The following is a 27,991-nucleotide window of genomic DNA, read 5'->3' as shown; positions in this document are numbered from 1 at the left end:
GCTCTTGGTCATCGTCTGCCACTACTTCAAAACACTATATTTGGCTGGATTGTATCTGGCAAATGCTCGGAGAATGACACAAAACCTCTTGATAGGCATAGTTTCCACCTGACTAGTAACTCACGGCTGGATTAATTGCTGGTTCGCTTTTGGGACTTAGATCAATGTTACTCGAATTCTTGTTGGTCTCCTAGCGAAAGGCAGTGTGAACGTCACTTTGTTACTCATGTGACTCGAAATGAGCGGGGCAGATACGTCGTCCGTCTTCCAGTGAAACCCGAGCTTTTACCACGCTTGCGAGACAACCGCTTTAATGCTCAGCGTCGCTTTTTAGCACTTGAGAGAAAATTAGACTCAGATTCTACTCTTCGAACGCAGTATGAAGAATTCATCCACGAGTATCTGAGCCTGGGACACATGCGGGAAATCACCTCAAATGAATTGGCAGCTGAAGATCTTACGCTCCCACAATACTACCTTCCACATCACGCAATTATCCGACCTGAAAGTACAACCACCAAACTTCGAACTGTATTCGATGCCTCTTGTAAAAGCAGTTCTGGAATTTCTTTAAACGATGTTCTACTAGCGGGACCCACAATACAAGATACGTTACTATCAATAGAACTGCGCTTCCGTTTACACGCATTTGTGATTACTGGGGACATAGCCAAGATGTACCGCCAGATTCTCGTACATACTATTGACCAACCTCTTCAACGAATTTTTTGGCGTAAAAATAAATCGGAATCACTAAAAACGTATCAACTATTAACCGTAACATATGGTACAAGTTCAGCGCCATTCCTCGCTACTCGAGTTTTGCAGCAACTCTCGGAAGATGAACATGAGCGTTATCCTCTGGCAGCTTCTGTAGTCCGGAAGGATATGTATATGGATGATTTGCTCACCGGTTGCGATGATCTAGAAGAGCTGAAAATACTATGCACTCAGTTACAGCGGATATTCGAAAGTGCCGGAATGCAACTGCGCAAGATGTCGTCGAATAATCAAGAAATTTTGAACATGATACCTGATGATTGTCGAGAAACTAAAACTCTCATCGAGTTTGATTCCGAAGCACCCATTAAAGCCCTCGGGTTACTTTGGGAACCGTCAACCGATTCAATTCTTTATAAGTTACCTAGATTTTCACAATGCGAGCAGTTCACTAAACGCATCATCCTATCGAGAATGTCCAGCTTTTTTGATCCGCTAGGACTCCTAGGTCCAGCCATCGTAAAGGCAAAAATACTAATTCAAACCCTGTGGAAATTAGACTATGAATGGGATTTTCCGCTACCAGAGGCATTCGTTTCGGAGTGGAGTGAATATCAACGTCAGTTTAGTCAACTAAAAAACTTCCGTCTACCACGGCATGTGCGATCACTTCGCCGTTCTGCTCGTAACGAAATTCACGGGTTCAGCGACGCATCCGAGCATGCGTACGGTGCGTGCATGTATTTACGTTCGATTGCTCCAGATGGGTACGTAACTGTCAGGATCTTAGCAGCTAAATCTCGTGTCGCCCCTGTAAACAACAAATCCATCGCTCGATTAGAATTGTGTGCAGCTCTATTGCTAGCGAAATTGTACCTTACAGTCCGCGCTAGTATCGAATTTAATGGTAGCGTATTCATGTGGACGGATTCTACAATTGTTTTGCACTGGCTGTCTTCCAGTCCGTCAACATGGCAAACTTTTGTAGCTAATCGAGTCGCCGAGATTCAGGAGATTACGGCCAACTGTACCTGGAATCATGTTCCTGGTGAGGAAAACCCTGCTGACCTCATATCCAGGGGGATGGACATTGGTCCATTACTAGATTGCTCGTTATGGTGGAACGCCACGCCCTGGCTTGCTTCCTTAGATATGCCATGGCCGGAAGCCCCGGAGCAATTCGGACGTTCCAAGGATAGAGACTTAGAAATTCGAAAAAGCATTGCTCTTCCTGTCGCTGCGCACGAGACGGACTTATTATCGCAGTTTTCCTCACTCACCACCTTAAATCGTATCAGCGCTCTTTGCAAGCGATTCGCTGATAATTGCCGGGCTCTTGCATCTCGTCGTAGGCATCCTGAGCAGCAACTAATGAATCTCTGTCGGTATGGTGCAATTACTGTAAACGAACTAAACGAAATTCTGCTCTCTGTCGTCCGCATGGTCCAGCACGAATGTTTTACTTCCGAAATCTCTGCATTGAAGGCTAATAAACATGTGTCCAACCAATCCAAATTGCGATTCCTCCATCCCGAGTTGCACGATGGACTAATTCGTGTTGGTGGCCGGCTTCAAAATGCAGATATCCACGTTAATGCTAGGAACCCCCTCGTCTTGCCATCAAGACATCCGCTAACTCGCTTGATCGCGGAAACAATTCATCGACAGCAATTACACTGTGGTCCTCAACAGCTGTTAGTGACGATGCATCAACGTTTCTGGCCACTGCGCGGTCGAGACCTTGTACGTAGCGTGGTTCATTCCTGTGTAACATGTGTTAAGGCTCGACCACGTCAGCTTTCGCAACTTATGGGATCTTTGCCTGCCGTTCGAGTTACACAATCTCACGCATTCGAAAATGTTGAGATTGATTTTGCAGGACCGTTCTATCTTCGACGCTCAAGCCCTCGTGCCGCTCCGTCGAAATCGTACGTGGCAGTTTTCGTCTGCATGGCAACGAAAGCGGCGCATTTGGAACTTGTCAGCGAGTTAACTACAGCAGCGTTCATCGGATGTTTTCGTCGATTTATTGCTAGACGTGGTCGACCAAAAAATGTGTACTGTGACAATGCAAAAAACTTTGTTGGTGCCGACCGTGAAATACGACGTTTATTTCTCTCGCAGCAGCATCGACACGCCATCAGTAGTGAAGCTTCTGCTCAACTAATTCAGTTTCATTTCATCCCTGCTCGCTCACCAAACTTTGGCGGACTTTGGGAGGCCTGTGTCAAATCGATGAAACAGCATCTTCGTCGTGTTATCGGAACTGCATGCCTAACCCAAGAAGCATTCGTTACCGTTTTAACACAAGTTGAGAGTTGTTTGAACTCAAGGCCTGTTACGCCAATCTCGACGGACCCAAATGACATGCAAGTGTTGACACCAGGTCATTTTTTAATTGGGCGAGCACTCAACGCATTGCCAGAACCCGATTACACGCTGATACCAGAAAACCGGTTGCGAATGTGGGAACGCATCCAACGTTGCACACAACATTTCTGGCAGAGATGGCATCATGAGTACCTAACATCCCTTCAAAAGCGATACAAGTGGTCCAAATTCACTCGTAATCTTGCTATTGGCTCAATCGTACTACTACAGGAAGAGTCTCTCCCGGTGTTGAAATGGTCGATCGGAAGAGTTTTAGACGTACATCCAGACGAAAGCGGAATAGTTCGTGTTGCATCGGTTCGGTTGCCTTCTGGAATTGTTACCAGGAGGTCAATTTCGAGACTTTGTTTGCTACCCATTGAAGTTGATCCAGCGCAACTGCCAGACACAGCAAAGAACTCATCACATAATTCCACAGAGTCGACCTGAGACTCTGGTCACATCATCCCCATAGAACCTCAGTGAACCTAGGGAAGTGAATATTGATAAATTAATTATTGAATTATAATTCAAGGTGGCCGGAGTGTTTAATAATTACCTTAAAATTCCATTCTCATATATTAAAATTAGAAGTAGTAGAAAATGTTTAGTGAAATATTTATAGTTCACCTCAAGTCTTTGCACTACAAGCGATGTTTCTGAAACTTTTAAACCCGTGAGATACACCCTAAGAATCTTGTTATTATATACAGAATTGCCCTATCAGTTATATATATACATGCTTTGGAAGAAACAATGATAGCAGGTAGCGAGTGATAGCGTGATCGAAGATAAAACCGATCACTCAGTACAGTATCAAAGTCAGTTCCTTTCACACCCGGTCACCGATCAGGACGGTGTCGCTATCGGTTATAATAAATTAAATTTAAACGGTGTACAAGTGTTCCAGCTCTAGTAAAAAGAAAATTCCGTTTGGTTTCCCAGAGTCCGCAATATTGTCGTGTCGGCGGAATCGCGGGTTGCGAGTGTCCGCATGTAAATTCAAGTCTCGGAATTAACACCAGTTTTAAATTTGACAGTAGAACTGGTCGAAAAAATAAAAACTAAAACGGATTGCTGGGGATACGTTTGTTTCAGTTTCATTTACATTATAGACCACCCATATGAATCTTGCATCTGCTGAATTTGCTCTAAGCATCTAAATTGAGGTTTCTATGCCCGGTGAAAAATGAACGGCGACCCTACTGAAAAATGGGTGGCCTACACGTTTCCTGATGAAAACAAAACAATATGTAAAAGCGATTCACACGCAGCATCAAGCGACTATCGCCTGCATGGAACAATTACAGAACAACAACATTAATTGTTAGCAATTCATATGAAAGGACACTACGTCAAGTTCACGGAAAATTTTAACGTCGGATACGTGAGCAATATTCGGCTAAAAAATTAATAAAAATAATCTGGACGTCGACGGAAGTTGATTGATCGTCTGAATCGTGCGTTTCCTGATGAAAACAAACCAATCTCATTTGCATTTGTGGTTGTAAGTGAGCTGTCAGAGAGCCTAATAGGCACCAGACTGCAGTCAGATTCAATGACGGCTATCAGTGTAAAAATGACATAACATAGTCGCCCGCCATCTAGTAAACCGCGCGTTTTCACTGACTGTTTTAGCTGTACATGTTTGCGAGAGCAGCGCAGAATTTTTTTTATGAAAACAGGTGAGTTGGTTGTTGTCTGCCTCAGAACGGATGAGGCGAAATCCTTGTGGATACGGTTAAATCATTTGAGTTATATGTCTGGCAACGATGAGGCAGCTGGGCACCAGAATGAGTACCAGCTATATTTTGTCCGCTGGCAACTATTATAATAGCCAGCCGTCTATCAGCAAAGCCAATGCGGGGTATAGCCAGAGTTGCCAGGTTATTTTTTCAAAAATCTGTCAAAACTCAAAAATTTATCTGGATTTGTCTGAGTCTACTATATACAAGGAAATTTTTGCCGGGCTTCATTTTCAGTGAACAACAAAAAAATATAAAAGGTCTCCCCACCTATCGTATAGAGGCCAAAACCATAAAGATGTAGGAGATCTGAAAAAAATCTAGGAAAATTTGGAAAATCTGGGAACATTTGGAAAATCTGGCAAAAGATCTGGTTAGTTTGAGTGTCTGATGAAAGGAAAAAAATCTGGCATTTGCCAGACAAATCTGGCAACGTGGCAACGCTGGGTATAGCTTTAAAATTTACACTCTAAGAAAAAATTCGCAAAATTAGTGTTTTTACCGTCACTGCTAACCTCAGTTTAACTGGTGCTTTTATAGATTAGTTTTTTTAATAGAGTTTAATCTATTGTCTGAAAGTTGTTTTGACAGTGTAAAGTGACGTTTCTACTCAGTATTGCTTGGTAAATCATCATGAATATGTTAACTCCAGAACAACACTTTCAAGTTTATTTTCAAAATTAGTGTTCAGTTAGTACTGTTCATAGCGCAGTTTTAGGTTGAATGGATATGTCAACAAGCAAAATTGCCGTATTTGGAGTAGGCCGTTCAAAAATTACCGATGCATCCCGATAAATGTACTGTTTGGTGCGGTCTATGGGCTGGTGGAATCATCGGTCCTTATTTCTTTAAAAATGAGGAAGGTCGATGTGTAACCGTGAATGGAAATCGATATAGAACCACGATCAATGAGATTTGTTGCAAAACGTTGTTAAGATATGGATGTGGACGTAATGTTGTTTCAACAGGATGGTGCCACTTGTCATACTGCGGGCGAAACAATCGACTTATTGAAAGAACATTTCAACGACAACATTTTTTCGAGAAATGGACGGTGAATTGGCCTCCGCGTTCGAGTGATGGAGTGCCACTCGATTATTTGAGGTGGGAATACGCGAAATCACTGGTTTATGTGAATAAACCAGCAACGAATCATGCTGGTGACATGAAATCAATATTCAACGTAATATACGCCTCAACTGCTTGAAAAAGTCGTCGAAAATTGGACCTCCAGAATGACCTTTGTGAAAGATAGTCGTTGCAGCTATTATATTATTACCCAAATAAAAAAACTTAGCCATTTCATTATTTGGCAAAAGTTTTATTTAAATTTCAAAACAGCGAGCTCTTAAGAAACACCCTTTATTTGACAATTCAACAGTACTGTATATCAGCTCGCAAGGCAATTTGATTTAATTTAAACAAACTACAGTGATGAGACTAAGTCCACAGATGCTACTACTACTACTGGAACGTCAAGGATGAACGCTTGTTCATTTTTGACATCACGATAAAAAACCTGTTTTAATCCACATAGTGGTCTAACGATGCATTTCTCATATCAATCATACTCACCCTTATTCTGAATAACGTCGTATCGTTTTTTACTTCGTATTTCATTTGTATTCCCCATAACGCTAGCAAAATCAAAGGTAGCTATGATTCGATCGAACAATCAATACGTCGTTATTCAGAATAAGGGCGACTATCATATATAATATTGTGGTATTCTTCAAAATAATTTTCTTCGATTCCTAAAAGAATAACCGAAATCGATTTGTTTGACCGTCTACTGATAAAAAATATCAATTGGAGAAGATTTAAATTTTTTTTTTACGATTTTTCGCCCTTTTCAGTGATGGTATAAAATTTTTAACGCACTTTACTCTATATATACCCTTCCGTTCCGTTTCCGGGCCGCTTCCGTTCCGACACAGCAAATGCAGTGACATACCGACTTCAGTGAAAATAAAAAAATATCGGTGACGACGAACGTTGTTGAACGAAAAAAAAAAATGGCATTCGATTCAACGTTCTGTTTCAAATTTCGTCAAACGAAGGTCCCGTGTTGGCCTCCCGTTGAACGATTGATTGGACTTTCATTGGACCAATGAAGGACCATCGTTGAACGTTTTTTTTCTAAGAGGGTTCAAACAGAAATCGTCACCTTCGTTTGAGTTACGAAGTGTCTATTTGCAAATAAGAAAAATGAAAAAAATTCAACTCGACATTATTGCGTTAGCTAAAAATGTCAAACTGACATCACTGAATATGAACCGTTAGAGCACCAAAAAACAATTGACAGCGGTGGGATTCGAACCCACGCCATTTCTGACTGGTGCCTAAAACCAGCGCCTTAGACCACTCGGCCACGCTGCCTTAATAGTTAGAGAAGAGAGAAAAGAAATATGAAAGTGGTTGAATAGGGAGGCTCTATAAATTACGAAACAAAACACGTAAGCTCAAATATATACTAGGGCTATTGTACCAATAGTCATCTCATTAGTAAAGCCGCCATGTTATTTTACCGATTACTCAACTTTCAGTTAACGAATTGAGATAAAATTGAATACAAAATCATTGCTTTGGATGTTAAAAGCAATACCGTAGGGAAAATAGTTCGATTATTGTGCAATTGTGTTATAGTGACGCGAAAGCTCTAAGCGAATGCTCATTTTTTCATCTTACTCTGACAGTAAATCTACCGAACAGAGACAGCCGATCTCACTCTGAGATGAATGGGTACCGTTACCCCATATAACTTAAACGTTGAGTGAATTGTGTTGAGCTACATCGTGCACGAAACTTGCGTTTAGAGAAAGCTTGATGTTTACGTATTATGCTGTCTCGTTAGAACCAAACAGTGAAGAAGATTTCAAATATACACCTTAAAAATGGTTTTACTGCATCTGGGTGTGAAAAAGGCGGGTGGGTAATGTCAGAGACATAACTGGATGTCGTGAATACGAAAACAACTGACATGTCCCTTAACACTTCCGAATATCAATTGTATGAATTATGCACGCATTCCCCTTTTTCACATTTTTCGCAAAAACAAAGAATGCTTCACTTGATCTCGATTACTGTGAATTTCACACAGCGAAAAGTGCACAAATCTAAGCAAACTATTCTTGATTTTCAGTAAACTGAGGATATTTCCCTACGATTTGCAAACAACAAATCCTAATAGTTCTTTAGAAAACTTTTAGAGCCATTAGAACGGCTGATATTGTGCAATACTCTCCACCGTTGTTTTTTTCCCACTGCTAATGACTGGCAGCTGTGACGTAATCGCTCTTGTCGAAAGCGTGCAGACGACACAAAACACATCTGCTCGCAGTGGCGATTGAATCCAAACTGATTGAATTTTTGCATAATTTTTTTTTTTTTTGCATAAATATCTGTTTATTAATCTTATTTTTGTGTATTACATCAACATTTTACAGTACAAGTGTTTTGACCCTTTGGCCTTTCATCTTTGTTGTTCATACGATTCGTTATTAATATTAGGTGTTTTAGTTACTCTTGTTTTACATACTAATGTTTAATCATAATATTTATTTTAATTATTTATAAAATGTCTACCTACTTATAACTATCCCTAACCTAATACGTACAAATTTTGAATTATTTGTATTTCAGAGATTGAGCACCTCTCTTCAAATTTCGTGCAGTATTGTTCGAATTTTTGTTCTAGTATATCCAGTGAGGCCATCTCATGTACTTCACTAGTCCTTGTCCAAGGGGGTAGATTTAGAATCATCTTTAAGATCTTACTTTGAATGCGTTGAAGCCTAAGTTTGTGTGTTCGTGCACAACCCCGCCAAACAGGGACTGCGTATTCAATTGCGGGGTAGATGATTTGTTTATAGACAGCCATCTGATTCTTCAGGCATAGTTTAGATGTTCTACAAATCAGCGGATACAGAGACCTAATGAGTATGCTGCATTTTTGAACGATTTTGTCAACATGTGACCTGAATATCAGATGTCTGTCAAAGATGAGTCCTAGATAGATAACTTCATCGGACCATTGGATGACCTCATCACCGAATCGTATTCGGCATTCGTCTGATGGAACAAGTTTTGGAGATCTTGAATGTGGAAACAAGATGACCTGAGTTTTTGCTGCATTGATCACAATTTTCCAGCTTGTAAAATATTCCGTTAAAGCGTCCAGACCTGTCTGTAGTTTATTTTTCAGAGCATTAATGACACGACCTTTGTAAAGAATGGCAGTATCATCAGCAAATTGTGACAGAACACCACCACCTGGAAGAGGTGGGATGTCTGATGTGAAAATGTTGTATAGAATGGGACCTAGGATACTTTCCTGGGGTACACCAGCAGGAATAGTAAATCTTTCTGAAAGTGCATTATTCAGAGAGATCTGGAATGCTCTATCTGCAAGATAATTTTTGATAATTTTAATAAGATACATGGGAAAATTATACCGATGCAGTTTGAACACCAGTCCATCGTGCCACACATTATCGAATGCCTTTTCAATATCCAATATTGCCATGGCAGTCGTTTTGGACACTGATTTGTTTTGCTGGATGACGTTGTTAACCCTTGTGAGTTGGTGGATGGTGGATCTTCCTTTCCGGAACCCAAACTATTCTTCCAGAAATATATCCTGTTCATCTGCGAAAGCAAGAATTCGCCTTTGTATTGACTTTTCAAACAGCTTGGATAGGGCAGAGAGTAAGCTGATGGGCCGATAGCTCTTGGAAAAGGAAGGATCTTTCCCCGGTTTCAAAACTGGGATAACTTTAGCTAACTTCCACATTGAAGGGAAGTAACCAAGCTCCCAGCATCTGTTAAAAATTTTAGCTAAGAAGACAAATGAGCGAATACTCAAATGTTTCAGCTCATTCGTAACCGAATGTTCGAAGTGAGCACACGCGTTTTTTTTAACAATCGACATCGGTAAGACGAAGGTGCCTATCACAGCAGAGGCTGTAGTATAGGCATTAAATAAAAGTGATAAAAAGTAGCATCCCCGCAAGTGAGTTCTGTCTGTGCACCGGTTTTGTATCGGTATCAACAGTAGACGCTATTGTGCTATCCTCGGGCAGCAGTTATTTCTATTGTTTGCTACCCGCATCGCAGCAGCCAAATCCTGAGTCAAGGTCACGCTGAAGCACAACGAAGGAGTGAAGGAGCAACTCACCTAACAGCTTACCGTGATATACTGTTAAGTATTTTCTCAAACTTTTTCTTTCAACTTTTACTATTCATATATTTTCTTTTCATTTTATTTCTTTCTTTCTCATTTCAAGTGCGGGAGACTTCTTTACTCCCGCACTTTAAATATGAATATTGATGACAGTGGGGGTGTCTCGGAGGAGGGCGAAGCTGAACGAATGAACGAAGAACATTTAGAGGCTGAGTTTGCTTCCGAGATGCCATCTACCCCTCCTATACCATCTCCCCCTCCGATACCATCTCCCTCTCCAATGCCATCTCCCTCTCCGATGCCTCCATCTCCCTCTAAGATATTGCCTGCTCGCCAAAAAGTTTACCAAGACGATGGCTCGGGGGGTCCGTGGGTGGTATACTTCCGGCCCAAATTAAAGTCTCTCAGAGTTTTAAATATTGCTCGGGACCTGGAAAAACATTTCTCGGCAATAAAAACAATAGATAAGGTTTCGCCAAATAAGTTACGCGTTGTTGTGTCCGACCTGAAGCAAGCAAACGAGATTGCTACCAGCGAGTTGTTCACGAAGGAGTACCGCGTGTACGTCCCGTCTCATGTGGTGGAGATCGACGGTGTGGTCCGTGACGAAAGTCTGACAATCGAAGATCTGATGAAGGACGGGGTAGGCCGTTTCAAAAACCCCGACCTTCAACCAGTGAAAATTTTGGAGTGCAAGCAATTGCACTCCAAATCGATAGATGGTAAATTTTACCAATCGGACTCATTTCGCGTGACTTTTGCCGGATCTGCACTTCCAAATTATTTGGTAGTGAGTGGAGTTCGTCTACCTGTTCGGCTGTATGTACCGCGGGTAATGCATTGTACAAGCTGCAAACAGCTAGGTCATACGGCAGCCTATTGTTGCAACAAACTGCGATGCGGCAAATGCGGAGAGGCCCATGAGGACGATCTCTGCAGAAGAGCAGTGGAAAAGTGTTGCTACTGCGGGGAGAATCCTCATGATCTTTCGGTGTGCCCTACGTACATACAGCGTGCGGAGAAATTGAAGCGATCCGTGAAAGAACGTTCCAAACGTTCTTATGCGGAAATCTTAAAAAGAACCACTCCATCGACCCCTGAGAACCCGTTTGCAATCTTGCCAGTTGAAGAGGATACCTCTGACGACCCAGGCGAAGGACCTTCCTACACACAGGTTGAAGGAAGCAGGAAAAGACAAAATCTGGCTTCTCCCAAGCTTCCTCGTAAAGGCCTCAGACTGTCCTCTTCGTCACAAAAGAACCAAACGGAAACAAAAAGTGCTGACTCAAAACCGAAGCAAACACCTCCTGGGTTCAAAAAACTTAGGGATGATAAGGAGTACCCAGCACTTCCTGGGGCATCAAAAAACCCGAATGACCCCAAAGCACAACCAGAAAATCCAACAAACGCTGGATTATTGAAATTTTCTGATATCGTGGACTGGATATTAACAGCCTTCAATATTACTGATCCTCTGAAAAGCTTCCTAACTGCTCTACTGCCAACAGTAAGGACATTTTTAAAACAGTTGACCGAACAATGGCCCCTCCTTGCAGCGATCGTATCTTTTGATGGATAATTTACCACTGAGAATCGAAGATATGATCATTGTGCTTCAGTGGAATTGCAGAAGTATCATCCCAAAACTTGATTCTTTCAAACACTTAATACATACTCATAATTGCGATGTATTCTCCTTGAGTGAAACTTGGCTTACTTCTAACATCAACCTCGACTTCCATAATTTTAACATAATCCGCCTGGACCGAGAAGACTCTTATGGAGGGGTACTTTTAGGGATTAAAAAGTGCTATTCATTTTATCGTATTAACCTTCCCTCGACACCGGGAATTGAAGTTGTTGCTTGCCAAATTAATATTAAAGGCAAAGATCTATGTATAGCTTCTATCTACATTCCTCCCAGAGTCTCGATAGGGCATCGTCGGCTTGCAGACATCATAGAACTTCTTCCTTCACCGTGGCTGGTTTTAGGGGACTTTAACTCGCATGGTACAGGATGGGACTGCTTATATGATGATAATCGTTCTTCGTTAATCCAAGATCTGTGTGACAACTTCAATTTGACAATTCTAAACACGGGAGAAATGACACGGAACCCTAGACCGCCAGCACAACCAAGTGCGCTGGATTTATCCCTTTGCTCGACTTCGCTACAGTTAGATTGCAAGTGGAAGGTAATCTGTGATCCTCACGGTAGCGATCACTTGCCGATCATAGTTTCTATCACCAACCGTGGAAGACCATCGGAAACAATCAATGTTTCGTACGATTTCACACGAAACATTGATTGGAAACGTTACGCGAGCTCGATGTCTGAGAAACTAGAAACATCACAGGAGCTTCCTCCGGAGGAAGAGTATACATTTTTGGCTGGCTTGATTCTTGACACCGCAATTCAAGCTCAGACGAAACGAGTACCTAGCACGCAAACTAGTATGCGTTATCCCAACCCATGGTGGGACAAAGAGTGCTCAGAGCTGAAAACGAAAAAAGCTTCAGCCTTCATCTCGTTTAGAAGGAACGGAACTCCAGATAATTATCGGAAATACGCGGCGTTAGAATTTCAAATGAAAAGTCTGATTAAAGCTAAGAAACGCGGTTACTGGCGAAGGTTTGTTGACGGATTAACGAGAGAAACAGCAATGAGCACTCTTTGGAATACGGCCCGTCGCATGCGCAATCGAAATCACGCGAACGAAAGCGAGAAATATTCTAACCGCTGGATATTTGATTTCGCTAAGAAAGTATGTCCTGATTCTGTTCCGGAACAGAAGATATCCCGCGTCGCGACATTGAATACAAACGAAACACCGTTTTCGATGGTAGAGTTCTCACTTGCGCTCTTGTCGTGTAACAATAGAGCCCCGGGGTTAGACAGAATTAAATTCAACTTGTTGAAAAATCTGCCCGACTCTGCCAAAAGGCGCTTGTTGAATTTATTCAACAAGTTCCTCGAGGGTAATATTGTCCCACACGAATGGAGAGAAGTGAGAGTTATTACTATTCAAAAACCTGGAAAACCAGCCTCCGATCACAATTCGTATCGGCCGATTGCTATGCTTTCCTGTATTCGGAAATTGTTGGAGAAAATGATTCTCTTCCGTCTAGACAATTGGGTCGAAACAAATGGATTGCTTTCAGGTACACAATTTGGGTTCCGCAGGGGCAAAGGAACGAACGATTGTCTAGCGTTGCTCTCAACAGAAATTCAAATGGCATTTGCTCGTAAAGAACAAATGGCATCAGTTTTCCTCGACATCAAGGGGGCATTCGATTCAGTTTCCATTAACGTTCTATCTGAGAAGTTGCATCAGCATGGTCTTTCACCAGTTTTGAACAACTTTTTATATAATCTATTGTCCGAGAAACACATGCATTTTGAGCATGGTGATTTGACGACAAAGCGATTCAGTTACATGGGTCTTCCTCAGGGCTCATGCTTAAGCCCCCTTTTATACAACTTTTACGTAAATAACATTGATGAATGTATCAACACATCTTGCACGCTAAGACAACTTGCCGACGACAGTGTTGTGTCTATTATAGGACCCAAAGCTGCCGATCGCCAAGGACCATTGCAAGATACCCTCGACAACTTGTCGACATGGGCTTTTCAAATGGGTATCGAGTTCTCTACGGAGAAAACTGAGCTGGTTGTATTTTCAAGGAAGCGAGAACCTGCGCAACTACAGCTTCAACTAGGGGGTGAAACCATAGCTCAGGTCTTCACATTTAAATATCTCGGGGTCTGGTTCGATTCCAAAGGTACCTGGGGATGTCACATTAGGTATTTGAAACGAAAATGCCTACAGAGAATCAATTTCCTTCGTACAATAACCGGAACTTGGTGGGGCTCTCACCCAGGAGACCTGATCAGGTTGTACAAAACGACGATATTGTCAGTAATGGAATATGGATGTTTCTGTTTCCGCTCCGCTACGAATATTCATTTCATTAAACTGAAAAGAATTCAGTATCGTTGTTTACGTATTGCCTTGGGTTGCATGCAATCAACCCATACGATGAGTCTTGAAGTGCTGGCGGGCGTCTTACCGTTGAAAAACAGGTTCTGGGATCTCTCATATCGACTGCTAATCCGATGCGACATTTTGAATCCGTTGGTGATAGAAAACTTTGAAAAGCTCGTCGAGCTTAATTCACAAACCCGTTTTATGTCCTTGTATTTTGACTACATGGCTCAGAATATAAATCCTTCTTCGTTTGTTCCCAATCGTGTTCATTTTGTGGATACTTCTAATTCTACTGTGCTTTTCGACACATCCATGAAAGAAGAAATTCGTGGAATCCCGGATCCTGTACGCCCTCAAGAGATCCCAAAAATTTTTAATAATAAATTTAAAGAAGTCGACTGTAATAAAATGTTTTACACTGACGGATCATATCTAGACGGGTCCACTGGCTTCGGTATATTCAATGTAAATTTCACCGCTTCCTATAAACTCAGTGATCCAGCTTCAGTTTACGTCGCAGAACTAGCTGCAATTCAGTATACCCTTGAGATCATTGACACTCTGCCCACAGATCACTACTTCATTGTATCGGACAGTCTCAGTTCCATTGAGGCTCTCCGTTCAGTGAAGCCTGGAAAGCACTCACCGTATTTCCTGGAGAAAATACGGGAACAATTGAGTGCTTTATCTGCAAAATCATACCAGATTACCTTGGTTTGGGTCCCCTCACATTGTTCCATACGGGGCAATGAGAGGGCGGACTCGTTAGCCAAGGTGGGCGCACTAGAAGGTGATATCTATGAAAGACCAATCTGCTTCAATGAATTTTTCAGTTGCTGTCGTCAGAAAACTCTAGCCAGCTGGCAGAATACATGGAATAGTGGAACTCTGGGACGATGGTTACACTCAATAGTCCCACAGGTATCGACGAAAGCTTGGTTCCGGGGGTTAGACGTGAGCCGAGACTTTATTCGTGTAATGTCAAGGCTCATGTCTAATCATTATATGTTCAGCGCGCATCTCCGTCGTGTGGGGCTCGCTGAGAGTGGTGTCTGCGTTTGCGGTGAGGGTTATCATGACATCGAACATGTTGTTTGGACATGTGTCGAGTATTGTGATGCCAGGTCCCAACTCATAGGTTCCCTTCGGGCCCGAGGTATACCACCCTTCGTACCAGTCCGCGACGTCTTGGCAACTCGAAATCTTCCTTATATGACTCTCATCTATAACTTCTTGAAAACTATCAATGCTCAAATTTAGTGCTCTCCCTATCTCTTTCTCGTTTACAGCTCTACAGCACTCTTCTTTACGTTGCTGGAAGTATGGCCTGTGTAAACGATGCTTCGGAGCATGCACCTGCCTTGAACTGACTGAGTTGCTGGAAGCTACCCAAAAACGTCACATCAACGTCAGAACACACCAACGAAGCATCCCAATCCAGAATAATCTCTTCATTGCTACAAGCTGAAAAACATGAAGATTCATCGAACGCAAAATGTGTCTAAAAGATGTATGCCACAAACCAATGATGTATTCAAATTTCAATTCAATACTGTGTAGGTCCCACCCTCCCTATGTCCCCTTACTAACTGGGGAGTATGCCGCCCCGTAATACGGCATCCCTTTCTCTCTCCCTAACAACAAGACAATCGGCCACGTTAAGCTAAAGCAAATGAGCCTAATAAAAATTTTATTTGAAAAAAAAAAAATGTTTCAGCTCAATGTTGAATGTGTTGTCGAAACCGGGGGCCTTCATGTTTTTGAATTTTTTCACAAAAGCCATCAGCTCATTCGCAGTGACTCTACTTTCCTCCGGAACCAAGCTGTCTGATTGGTCAACCTCAGCTACGCTATCAGCAACGGCTCTTTCATGTGGACTAACAATGTTGAGTCCTAAATTGTGAGAACACACAAACTGCTGGCCTAGCACATTTGCCTTCTCTACTGGTGTGATTAAAGGTATTCCTTCAGCTGCGTCCTGGGGTGACATCAGAGGAGGAATAGGCTTCGGTTTTTTCTTAAGCACCTTCGTTAAGGACCAGAAGGGCTTTGAATGTGGGAGAATTTCTCGAAGCTTTTGCTGGAAGTTCCTGTTGCGAAGCTCAGATATCCTTTCCTGGATTATCCTAGCTAAGTTGTTATAAGAAGTCTTCTTATCTAGGATGCCAGTTCATTGATACTGCCTCCGGTAGATATTTCGAAGTCGGATGAGTTTCTTGGTGACACTGTCGATTTGAAGAGAGGAACTCGGCATATGTTGTACTGGAACCGTCCTATCACGAGCGACTGTGATTGAATGCTGGAAGGAAGATAGCGCTGCATCGATTTCCATCGGGGAATGAAGTGGCAAATCGATATTAATAAGTTGGTCGGCGATTTGTTGAAATTGGACCCAGTCGGTGCGATAATAGTTCCTCCGAGGTTGAATAGGCACTGTTTCTGGTGAAGATCCCAACGTCAATATTACTGGAAAGTGGTCAGAAGAGAGCTCGTTGAAGACAACCGGAGAGCTGTCTATGGCGATGTTGCTGATGAATATATCCAAAATGGAATGAACTCCCGATCTGGAAAGTCGCGTTGGTTGATCCGGAGCGAAGATGTTGTATTGTCCAGCTTCGTAATCTTCGGCAAGTACGAATCCGTTTCGATTCTGTCTTCTGTTTCCCCACAGCTCATGCCGTGCGTTCAGGTCCCCAGCAATGATGAAATTGTTCTGTCGTCGAGTGAGCATAGCCAGATCTCGCTTCAATGATGCACACGTGCCATTTCGAAGATTGGTTTGTTTGGGGCAGTACGTTGCAATGATGATGATGGGTCCCATCGTCGTTGTAATCTCGATTCCGATGGCTTCTATTAGTTGCAATTTAAAGGCTGACATAAGCCTATGCTGAATGGATCGTTTAATGGCAATGGCGACTCCCCCTCCTCTGGTAGTTGTCCTGTCGAGCCTGTGAATTCTGTAATTGGAAATAAAAATAGAAATTTCAGGTTTAAGATGAGTTTCAGTTAAAATAGCAATATCGGCATTCTTCTCTTGAAGAAAGTCGGACAATTCAGCAGTTTTGCTCCTGAGTGAGCAAGCATTCCAATTTACTATAACCAACTCATTATATTGCATATTCGATGATGAATTTGCCTAAGGCGTTGATTTGATCTAACCGCGTTCTGCAGTTTCGTAGTTTTGTTGTCATTGTTTCAAAAATGACGATCAGTTGTTCAGCAGAGAATAAATCACCAGAGTCATCCTTTGCTTGTAATTTTTATTTTTTTTTTATTTTGCAATTTATTTATTTACATGTAATCAACAGACAATGTGTAGTCCCAATGATTAAAAACTATTCCTATTTCTAAGTATGTTTAAAAAATTTGTTTGAATTCTGCTACGCGTAATGTGAAAATCGAATCCGGCAGATACTCCATTGAAAGTTCGCTGTAGACCAATAATAGCACCGTTATATCCATAATTCGTACGGCTAAGAGGCAATCGAAGAAAGACGTTATTCCGAAGAGCTCTACTGCGTACATTTAAAGAAATTTCGCTGAGGAGTGCAGGGCAGTCTATTTTGTTGTTCAACATGTCGGCGATCAACATAGCACGGGACAAATTACGTCGAATGCCAAGGGTGTCGAGTCCAATCAATAATCCACGGCTTTCGTAGCTAGGCAACTCGTTGGGGTTATTCCAAGGTAGCTGTCGAAGAGCAAAACGGACGAATCTGCGCTGTATTGATTCTATTCGGTAGGAGCCGTTAAGGTAATATGGGTTCCATATCGTAGAGCAGTACTCGAGCGTTGTACGAATGAGTGAGCAATATAGAGACTTTAAACAGTAAATGTCTGTGAAATGTTTTGCTATTCTCATTACAAATCCTAAACTACGAGATGCCTTTGCTACAATAAAGTTGATATGCTGCTTGAAAGACAATTGCTCGTCTAGAATTACACCAAGATCCTTAACACACGTGGTTCTGTTGATCACTACTTCATCAAGGCAGTAGTTGTATCTTATAGGATTTTTTTTGCGTGTGAACGTGATGATTGAGCATTTATCAATGTTCAAAGCCATTCGATTTACCTCACACCACTTTGAAAAAATTTCAAGTTGGTGTTGGAGGAAAACAGCATCCTCGTTACTTCGAACTATTTGGAATAGCTTGAGATCATCAGCGAAAGATAAACGTGGACAATTTAGAGAAAGATTCACATCGTTAAAATACAGGAGGAAGATCAGAGGTCCGAGATGGCTGCCTTGTGGAATCCCAGAAGAAGCGATGAACTCTTTGGATACAGCGTCATTTATCTTGATTGCTAATCGGCGATTATTAAGGTATGAGGAAAACCAACGCAGCATGTTAGAACCAAATCCCAATCTGTCTAACTTAGCAACAGTAATGGCGTGGTTAATTTTGTCAAAGGCAGCGGAAAGGTCCGTGTAGATAACATCAGTTTGTAAACCGCAGGATATAGCATTCGTCACAAACGTCGTGAAAGTCAAGAGATTGGTAGCCGTGGACCGTTTCGGCGTAAACCCATGTTGTGTTTCTGCAATAAACCATTTACAATGGTTGAATATAGAATCAAGTACCACCATTTTGAAAAGCTTTGGAATAGCACTGAGCGACGTAATTCCACGGTAGTTGTCGATGTCTTTTTTGTCTCCTTTTTTATGAACTGGAAACATGTATGAAAACTTCCAGGAATCAGGGAAGATCCCAGATGTTAGCGATAAACGAAAAATTTGGCAGATAGGTGAAATTAAACCGATGGAGCTTTTTTTCACAAAGATTGCATGCGCAGATTGCTTGTGGTTGATTATTGCCCCATCCAGGAGGGATTCTTGAGGAAGATTCTTTTTGAGATCTAGCGGCTGAAGTCTTTGGATTGCTGCGAGGAAGTGGCGGCAAATTCGGAATATCCCTCTTCGGTGGGAGCCGTGGGAAATTAACTTCATCCTTCTGTGGAACATTCTTGCGCGTTGATTGTTTGCGGGACGCCTGTTGTCGAATTTTTGTGAACTCAGCACGTTTGGGACACGATTTGCTAGTAGATGGATGGTCGCCATCACAGTTCACACATTTTACAGCGATGTCATCTAGTAGGCAATCATTGGTATTGTGTGGTTCGGCACATTTCCCGCACCGACTTTTCATGTGGCAATTCCTCGCTCCATGGCCGTAGTTCAAACAGTTCGTGCACTGTGTGACATCCCGATGTACCGGTTTATACTTTTGCCATTCGATGATTATGTGAAATAACGATTTAATCGTTTTCAGTTGACTCATGGTGATGGAGCCCTTCTCCAGATGAATCAGGTACAACTAAACTTTTTGTCCGTATTATGTCGCTTCATTTTGAACACCATCAAAGGCTTTAGTCCAGCCTCCGACAGTGCCTGCTTTAGTTCGGCTTCCATCATGTCGGGTAGTCCTCGAAGTACAACCTTCATAGGTTTGTTGGCGGCAATATCGTGTGTGAAGTATTCCGCTTTTGTCTGCTTCAGATAACATTCCACTCCTTTGTAGTGGTTCAAAGCCGGAACAGTTATTTTGTAGCCTTCAGTACATAAACGGATTGTTGCCTGTAGTCCTTTGCTGATCAGTGTGTTGAAATCCGAGCGGAAGCCCTTCAGGTAGAAAGGCGGCATTTTTTCCTTCTTCTGCAGTTCCTCTTCGACATCAACTGGCAGATCAGCATATTGGTTTTTACTCAGCAAACGGTCGTTTACCTGTACATCACTTGGCTTCAGACGCTTAGCATCCTTTGGATCCTTCTCGGATCTATGGCGGTTTTTACCCATAGCTTGGGTAGGTAGACAACTGCGAATAAAAAATAAAACAAAATCGAAATTAGTCGTAGTAGGTTATTCGTCTATCCACATCGAGTGTTAGATGACGAATTTGATCGATTTTCGACCACGGTTCCCCTTTTATACGCATTCAGTTGAAGATATGTGCCTGACTACCTCAAAATCGTCGTCCTTGCGCGAAAAACCCAAGCGAAAGTAAGGTGTTTTCCGCGTTGTTTTCAAATTTTAAGAAAACTTAATTTTTGAGTTGTTTGTGGTTATCGCACACTGTTCAATATATTATCCTGAATTCCTGATCATATTTTTGATGAAATGGTGAAAGAATTATGTTGCTACCATTAATACAAGTCGAGATATTCACGATTAAGTTCTGCCCATTCTTCCATATGGCTAATTTTGAAAAGGCGCCCCATAGTAAAGTAAGTCGTATTCACGACAAAATTTGAAATTTCCACCCTCGAATGCTCGGTAATCGTCACGGTCAAAAGTGTAGTAACCCCGTAGAAAATTTGACAGTTCTTAAAAAGACCAGTTGGCCGACGAAATCGGGTTCTTGAAAATCGACCGATTAATTATGCGACTAAATGGAGTAACATATTCGAATGTATTCCGTAGACTATTAATCGGTTAAACTCCCTACTAGTACACCTATGAAGCGAACCATCTTGACCGATTTTTACAACCTGTACAACCATCGGTCAACTAATCGATTGATCCGTCTGCCGATTGTACCGACGAAACCCTACTAAGTCGGTGGGGTAGTTGGGAGGATTTTCTACGGGGAATTGAAAATCTCGGTAATCCTGAATTTGGTCTGTCAATTAATTTTCACCGAAATTTTCAGCAAAAACCCTTCTTAATCCACCTAGTGGTGTGATAATGCCTTTCTCTTCTTTCATAACAGTCTCATGAAAATATATTTCATACTTTTATTAAATAACTTTGGATACTATTTTTGACACCAATTGATTCAGATTGTTCGAGTAGTTCACAAAAGCATGCTTCAGTGTTTATGTCACACAGTCAGCATCATTTTTCCAAACTAGTACTTGACATTTGCGTTGTGTATGAGAAGAGTGATGCTAATCTAATAAAAAAGACTTAGAATTGCATGAAACGTCGAGATTTAGTGTCATCTCTAAAAAATTTTTTTTTGAAAAAATCGACTTTTTGGGACTTAGAAAAAATATGAAAATTTTTCTAAGTCCCAGAAAGTTGATTTTTTCAAAAAAAATTTTTTTTTAGATGACACTAAATTTCGATGTTTTGTGCAGTTTTAAGTGTTTTGGCATCAAAAAAATTTTTCGATTTTAGAAATTTCATGTACTCCCCCCTATGGTGCTTTTTCAAGATCGAAAATTGTCAAACCTTTACCACCGGGCAGCACCCCTTAAGCATGTCCGATTTAGGTCAAATTTTGCATGAAGGCTTTTTTCGAGGTGCTTAAACTTTTGAGCACTAGAACTTTACGAAAATAGAGTTGATCCCAAAATTTTGGCACCCTCATATATATAAGAGCGGCAAAAATCAACGTGTTTTGTCGGTTACGTCACTTATACCATCATATATCTGGAACCCAAAGTCACAACCATTTAATCTTCGAACCTGATCAACGGCCCGACAGTAGCTTTCAAACGAGCCCAAGTTTGTTAAAATCGGATCAGCCATCTCTGAGAAAATTGAGCGCGTTCAAATACAACGCTTTTTGTCGGTTACGTCACTTATACAATCATATCTCCGGAACCAAAAGTCACAGCCATTTGATCTTCGAACTTGATCAATGGCCCGATAGTAGCTTTCAAACGAGTTCAAGTTTGTTCAAATCGGTTTAGCCATCTCTGAGAAAATTGAGCGCGTTCAAATACAACGCTTTTTGTCGGTTACGTCACTTATACAATCATATCTCCGGAACCAAAACTCACAGCCATTTGATCTTCGAACTTGATCAATGGTCCGACAGTAGCTTTCAAACGAGCCCGAGTTTGTTAAAATCGGTTCAGCCATCTCTGAGAAATTTGAGCGCGTTCAAATATCTTCGAAAAGTGCACATACATACACACACACATACTTACACACACACACACACACACACACACACACACACACACACACACACACACACACACACACACACACACACACACACACACACACACACACACACACACACAGACATTTTCCGATCTCGACGAACTGAGTCGAATGGTATATAACACTATGGGTCTCCGAGGCTCCGTTCGAAAGTCGGTTTTTCCAGCAATTCTAATACCTTTCTATAGAGAAAGGCAAAAATTAACTGGTAACTATCAGAGTACTTGTTTTGCTAAGTGTTGCGTACAGTGTGAAGTCAGAAAAAATCAATCGAAACATCAAAAAGGTACCAATCGGGCAAAGTAAACAAACATTACTTTGATAATTTTATGAGAAGTACTTTTATCAAGGATTTAAAAATTAGTCAAGGAGTTCAATATAATGAGAATGAGTATGAGCTTCATATGGACAGGTTCATTTAATTATTATGCTTTGACAAAAATGCACTTTATCGAGTGCTTAGAGTTTCTATCGGTTTAATCACAACCAAAAAATTGCATGCAAAAATTGCCACAAAAAAACTTAACATTGAAAAACATTTTCAATTTATATCGTTTATTTTGTATTCATCACGAAATGTTGTGCACTAATGTTTTCAATGCATTAATTCTGGTATAGAAATGGATGTATAGAGTTCAGGTTAACCTAAATCTGAGTCGGAGGTTAATATTCGCTGGTTGATGGTATCAATTTTGTAACACAAAGTTTATTACACGACATCTGTTCGTTTGCAATCAACTCACACCCAAAATATTGTAGAAAATATGGAAATATGAATGAAATACGAAGAAGCAAACGAAAAGAATGTGGCTTAATTCTGTAATATTCTTAGTTGGAGTTACAAAAACAGAAATTAAAATAATATCGTATATTGGCTGTCTTTTCCCGTCGGTTTCCTAGCCTGATAATTGAATAAAAATTTGAGCCAAATTCATATGCGAATCTGTACATCTGTTTTCAGTTATTACATTCATAATTTTCTTAATCCACCTAATGGTGTGATAATGCTTTTCTCTTGTCATTCAAAAAGTATCATAAAAATATGTTTTCCGTCGAGCCGATTTTCGACATAAGTTCAGGATTCGTCTACATTGATTCGCAAGCATTAGTGATAATACACTTGGTCTTGATCATTGACTCACATCAGAGAAAATATAACGCGGATAGATGAAACCGAGTGCAGTATTCGATCGTCGAACTTGATCAATGACTTCGTAGTAGCTTTCAAGTCCATGGTTCAAAAATTGCTTTTTTGAGCGGTTTATGAAAATCGCTAAATCACTTTAAAATAAAATTAATTCTTTTTAGTTCCACTATAAAATCTTTGCTATTTTGACATTAAAGTCACGAGATAGTAACGGACACTGATTCTGATATTTCGGTGTTCTATTTGCAACCTTCATCAGTGCATTAGAACAAACTTAGAACTGGTATTAAAACAATTTAAGTCGAAGATTGTTGAGATCGATTTTGACACCTCCGAGAAAATTTACCAGATAAGAAAAAACCCTTCTTAATCCACTTAGTGAAATGATAATGCCTATCTCTTTCTTCAAAACAGTCTAATGATTTTTTTATCATCTTATAAAATAATTTCTGACACTAATTTTGGTTCATTTTTGACACCAATTAATTCAGATTGATTCGAGTAGTTCACAAAAGCATGCTTCAGTGTTTCTGGCCACATATTCGGCATTTTTCCAATCAAGCGCTTGACATTTTCGTTGTCTATTTATAGGACAAGAGTGATGCTAATCTAAAAATCCCTTCTTAGTCCACTAATGGAGTTTTCATAGATCTTGAAAAATCACCATAGGGGGAGTACATGAAATTTCCGAAATCGAAAAAAAAATTAATGCCAAAAGTCTTAAAATAGCATGAAACTTCGAGATTTAGTGTCATCTTGAAAAAAAAATTTTTTCGAGCAATCTTCCCAGAAAGTCAAAAAAATTTTGTTCCCTAACCGATAACATAATGTAATTGATATTGAAAGTATAGGATGAAATGGTGCAAAAATTGTAAATATTAACTAATTTGTCGTTTAGTAGTACAATTCCACAATTTCATATAGTAGAATTCAACGATTGTAGTGTGTGTAACATTTAAGTTTGGGAACAATGAGGGAATCTGTGGAACTTTGGATTTCTTCTGGCTGGATCGCTTCGTGTCGGGGTACAAGTGTCTTCACGTCCGTTCTTGACGACTGCTTATCTGAGAATGACTCAATCGATGGTCACGAGTATTCTCGTCTCAAGGCTGACTTGGATCTTGATGTTCGATGACTTGTCGTAGCCAAGTTATTTAACTTCGACAGCTTGGCACTGGGTGGCATATGTAGTATATCACAGAATCTAGAGTAGTAATTGTAATGAATGTTGGTATGTATCCGACAGAAACCTGGCTGGATTCCGGAAGCTGTCAAAACACAGACTAACAGACAGGACATTCAAATTGGATTCTTACGGATCAACGGATCTCTTTATTTTCGACGGAATTAGCATTATTTTTACATCATTTTCATAAAGTTTTTAACATGCCCAGTTAGAAAAGTTTGGAAAGAATATTGGACCACCGATCACTCATTGCTGGAAGTCTGTTCTTATGGATTAGAGCTCCAAGCTGTTAATTTTCTGTAAATATATGAGTACACTTGAAAACAAATCTACGGATTTGGTCTCACAGAAAAGTGGCATCACTGAGTGCAGTAACTTTCTTTAACTAATTCATGATTTGTTCCATTGCGCAATTCAAAAAACTGTACCCGTCGTATTAACGAACATTTTGTCCTATTTTGTCCTGTAATGAATCATTAACATTTAGAAGATTGTATGAGTTCCTAACTAACCTGACAAGGGTTCTACGATAAATGTAAAAAACGGTTATTTTGATTTCATTTGATCACATTCTCTAATCATGATGTCAGTCCTACTTTGAAGAATGTGGCTACAATTTTGCTTAAAAATTCGGATTCTGCATAAAATCTAAATCTTTGTAATGCAAATAACTATAAAGGGAGAACTGTCATTCCACTTGTTTACGTAAGTTTCGCCCTCCGTGTTCCATGTCAACAAACAGAGCGATACTTCAATTGCTAAAAAGGAAGGGCGATACTAATTATTTTACATGGTTTCCAATGTTATGAAAATAGTAAATAGGATGATAAAATAACCCGCATTTAGTTTTAGTGGTGGAAACCAGTCAATTTCATGAAAAATACGCAAAGCGCGTAAATTCATTATTCACACAGGGAGCAAAGAAGTAAACAAATCGAAAAGAACAAAACTTTTTTACGTTGATTTATTCAGTAGATATTGAGGAAAAGTGGAAAAAGTTGCATACTTTTTAAAGATGAACCAACAGTTCAACGATTTATCAAAAATTCAAAATTATCCAGGCGAAATTGCGTCATTATCTCGCCTCTTTTTACTTTTTTTTATTAGACTTCATTTGATATTCGTCACTCCCGCATGTACATACATAAAAACAAATCTTTAGACGAGGTAAATGAGATTGAAATATGGGTATGTTTGGTAGTGAGAAAGCAATGTTTTTGGCAATAACATTTTCCATATTTAGTGTATAAGAAGGGTAATTGCCTTTCATATGTACTTTTTATTGAAAAAATAAAACCAAGACGCTATACATGTAGAGTCGATTAAAAATGGTTCTGCCAATCTTGTACGGCAAGAATCTGACAGAAACTGAACCGCTAGACAAAAATCTCTGCCGGAAACGGTTATTGCATTGTAGCCAGACTTTTGCCGGAATTCTGTCAGAATTCCGGCAAAAATGGCTGGCAGACATCACCAGCCGTCTGGGGGGAAATCTGCCCGCCGCGTACAAGTGGGTTGGTGTTTTTCACCTTTTTCTGTCAATGTTAGATTCGCGTTTTTTTCTCGTTGTTTCGATGTTTACTTGCGTCGATCCCGGCGCCATAATTTCAAGAGAAAGTTACAAACACAGCCAAAACCGCCCTATCTTGCTACCAGTGTAAATTTTACATCGTGCGAATAATCAGTCGTTTGAATCAATAAGACGTAAGACGTTTCATAAGATTGATACGCTATCCAGCGTTGCCAGGTCGTTTTTTTTTCCAAAAATCAGTACCTTATCGGTATCCGAATCTCGTCAACATAAGTTCACGGAAATGTCACCAAAGGTCTCGTAGCAACCTTTTCTCCTGTCTATCTATGCTATCACCGAAAACCGGTATTTATCTGTACGATCTGTGAATTTTCGGTGTTTTGGGAGTACATATCTGTATTGCTGTATAGAGGTCAAATATCTGTATAAATACCGATAAATCGGTAAACCTGGCAACGTTGACGCTCTCGTTTATTTTTAAATTCCAGCTGATGTTGGTCTTCTTTATCGACCTCGGCAGTAACATGAACCAAATTGCGGGAAGCATGTTTTTTTATTTCTTCGATTATTGTTAAACCATTCTGTTCGATGGCTGGTACACAGTGGTATAAAGTTCCGTGTTTAGCCAGAAACCTTCAGCTAAAGACGACACTTACCGGTGGTCAAAGTTTTCGGTAATTCATCTGTTTAGGTTTCGCACAGCCATCTGAAACCGGCTATTGATAAAATTGCTTCTATTGCAGCTGGAAACAACACGATAGAGCTGAGGATGAATTTATCGGAGTTTTTGCAAACATAGTTTGGATTCTGAAGCAAACCAAGACCGATTTGATGTATCAGATAGTCGGGGAACTTCCGTATCCGAACGCTAATAATCGCGACGTGACGAAATCAGTTGATGGAATCAAGGAATCGAAGTCCTCGTCAATTAACCACAATTTAGCCCACATTCGATTGAAAATTGTTGAACCAGAGCGGTACTCATCGAATAGTCACTTGCTGTACCCTCTAACATACTACGAACAGCTGCTTCGTATCTATTTCCGATTGGACGTAGATCTGGCTCAATACTATCGCCAGTGGAATCAAAGTCACACTCACTTTGAGAACAGCGCTGGCCAATTTTATGCGGTTCGTCAATTGAATCAAGATCCTGTTGAGAACTTGTTTTCATTTATTTGCAGTCAAAACAATAACATTTCAAGGTTTGCTAATGGTAATGTTCCATTTTTATCGTAATTAATCTGTAATTTTCCTAGGATATCTGGTCTGGTAGAGAAACTATGCTCGAACTATGGAGAGAAAATATGCGTTTACCAAGGGATAACATACTACAATTTTCCCGGTGCTCAATCGTTGGCTCTGGCCCAGGTTGAGTCTGATCTACGTGAAATGAGTTTTGGCTATCGAGCAAAATACATTCAGAAATCGGCAGAGGAAATTCTAGCCAAGGGCAACCTTTCCTGGTTTCAACAGCTACAAAAGCTTCCCTATAAGGATGCCCACAAAGAGTTGCTCACACTGACGGGAATCGGACCGAAGGTCGCTGATTGCATTTGTCTGATGTCACTGAACCACCTGCAGGCAATTCCGGTCGATACACACGTTTTTCAGATTGCTAGGAATTATTTACCGCACCTGGGCAGGGGAAAGAACATCACGGGAAAAATGTACGTTGAAATCGGTGATAAGTTTCGGGATATCTATGGGCCGCTGGCTGGATGGGCTCAGACGGTGCTTTTTTGTGCCGATCTGAGGCAGTTCAAAGAAAACGTTAAATCGGAAGGTGACAAGAGCCCACCATCGACGGTGGACAATACGAAGAATCAGAAGCCGAACAAGAAAATGAAATGTTAGAGGGGAGCATTTTTTTATTTCTATCAGTATTAAATTTATTTTTATATTTCAATCAGTTTTATTTTTTTTTTTTTCCATAAATAATCAGTTTTATTTATCAAACAATGTTTTGAATGAAAAAATGACTATATTATTACGCCAGGTTTTTTTCTGAAAAAATGAGATAAATTGATTAACGTACTCCATTTGACCTCTCAGCATAAACCTCGCACAAATAAACTGGGGATAAGCTAAATTGTCCAAAATGAGCCTATCCGGGTATCTTTCCCCTATGTCAAGAGCGGCTCAAAACAGCGTCTGTTCTCCATGTTGAGAGTGGCTTCGGTGACTGGAAGTTTCGTGTTGACTTGATTCTTGCAAAGAA

At 40.6% G+C, this 27,991-nt stretch overlaps 2 protein-coding genes and 1 non-coding gene across 3 annotated transcripts; 2 read left to right on the top strand and 1 right to left on the bottom strand.

Annotated features, from left to right (window-relative positions):
• The first annotated feature begins 2,160 nt into the window (after positions 1–2,160).
• Positions 2,161–3,540, top strand: LOC131428635 (uncharacterized). Its single transcript, XM_058592681.1, has one exon. It carries the CDS (start codon positions 2,161–2,163, stop codon positions 3,538–3,540), a length of 1,380 nt encoding a protein of 459 aa, XP_058448664.1.
• A 3,594-nt stretch (positions 3,541–7,134) lies between these two features.
• Trnal-uag (transfer RNA leucine (anticodon UAG)) lies at positions 7,135–7,214 on the bottom strand. Its single transcript has one exon. It is a non-coding gene; the product is annotated as a tRNA-Leu (tRNA).
• Positions 7,215–26,264: 19,050 nt separating this feature from the next.
• On the top strand, positions 26,265–27,679 carry LOC131428513 (N-glycosylase/DNA lyase). Its single transcript, XM_058592505.1, has 3 exons — positions 26,265–26,444; positions 26,514–26,975; positions 27,030–27,679. The coding sequence occupies exons 1-3, from the start codon at positions 26,359–26,361 to the stop codon at positions 27,625–27,627; spliced, it is 1,146 nt and encodes a 381-aa protein (XP_058448488.1). The 5' UTR covers positions 26,265–26,358; the 3' UTR covers positions 27,628–27,679.
• The last annotated feature ends 312 nt before the right edge of the window (positions 27,680–27,991 follow it).

Source organism: Malaya genurostris, chromosome 2, assembly GCF_030247185.1.
Source record: "Malaya genurostris strain Urasoe2022 chromosome 2, Malgen_1.1, whole genome shotgun sequence".
NCBI lineage: Eukaryota > Metazoa > Arthropoda > Insecta > Diptera > Culicidae > Malaya > Malaya genurostris.
Note: the sequence above shows the minus strand (reverse complement) of the source record. Positions and strands in the feature narration are given on the sequence as shown.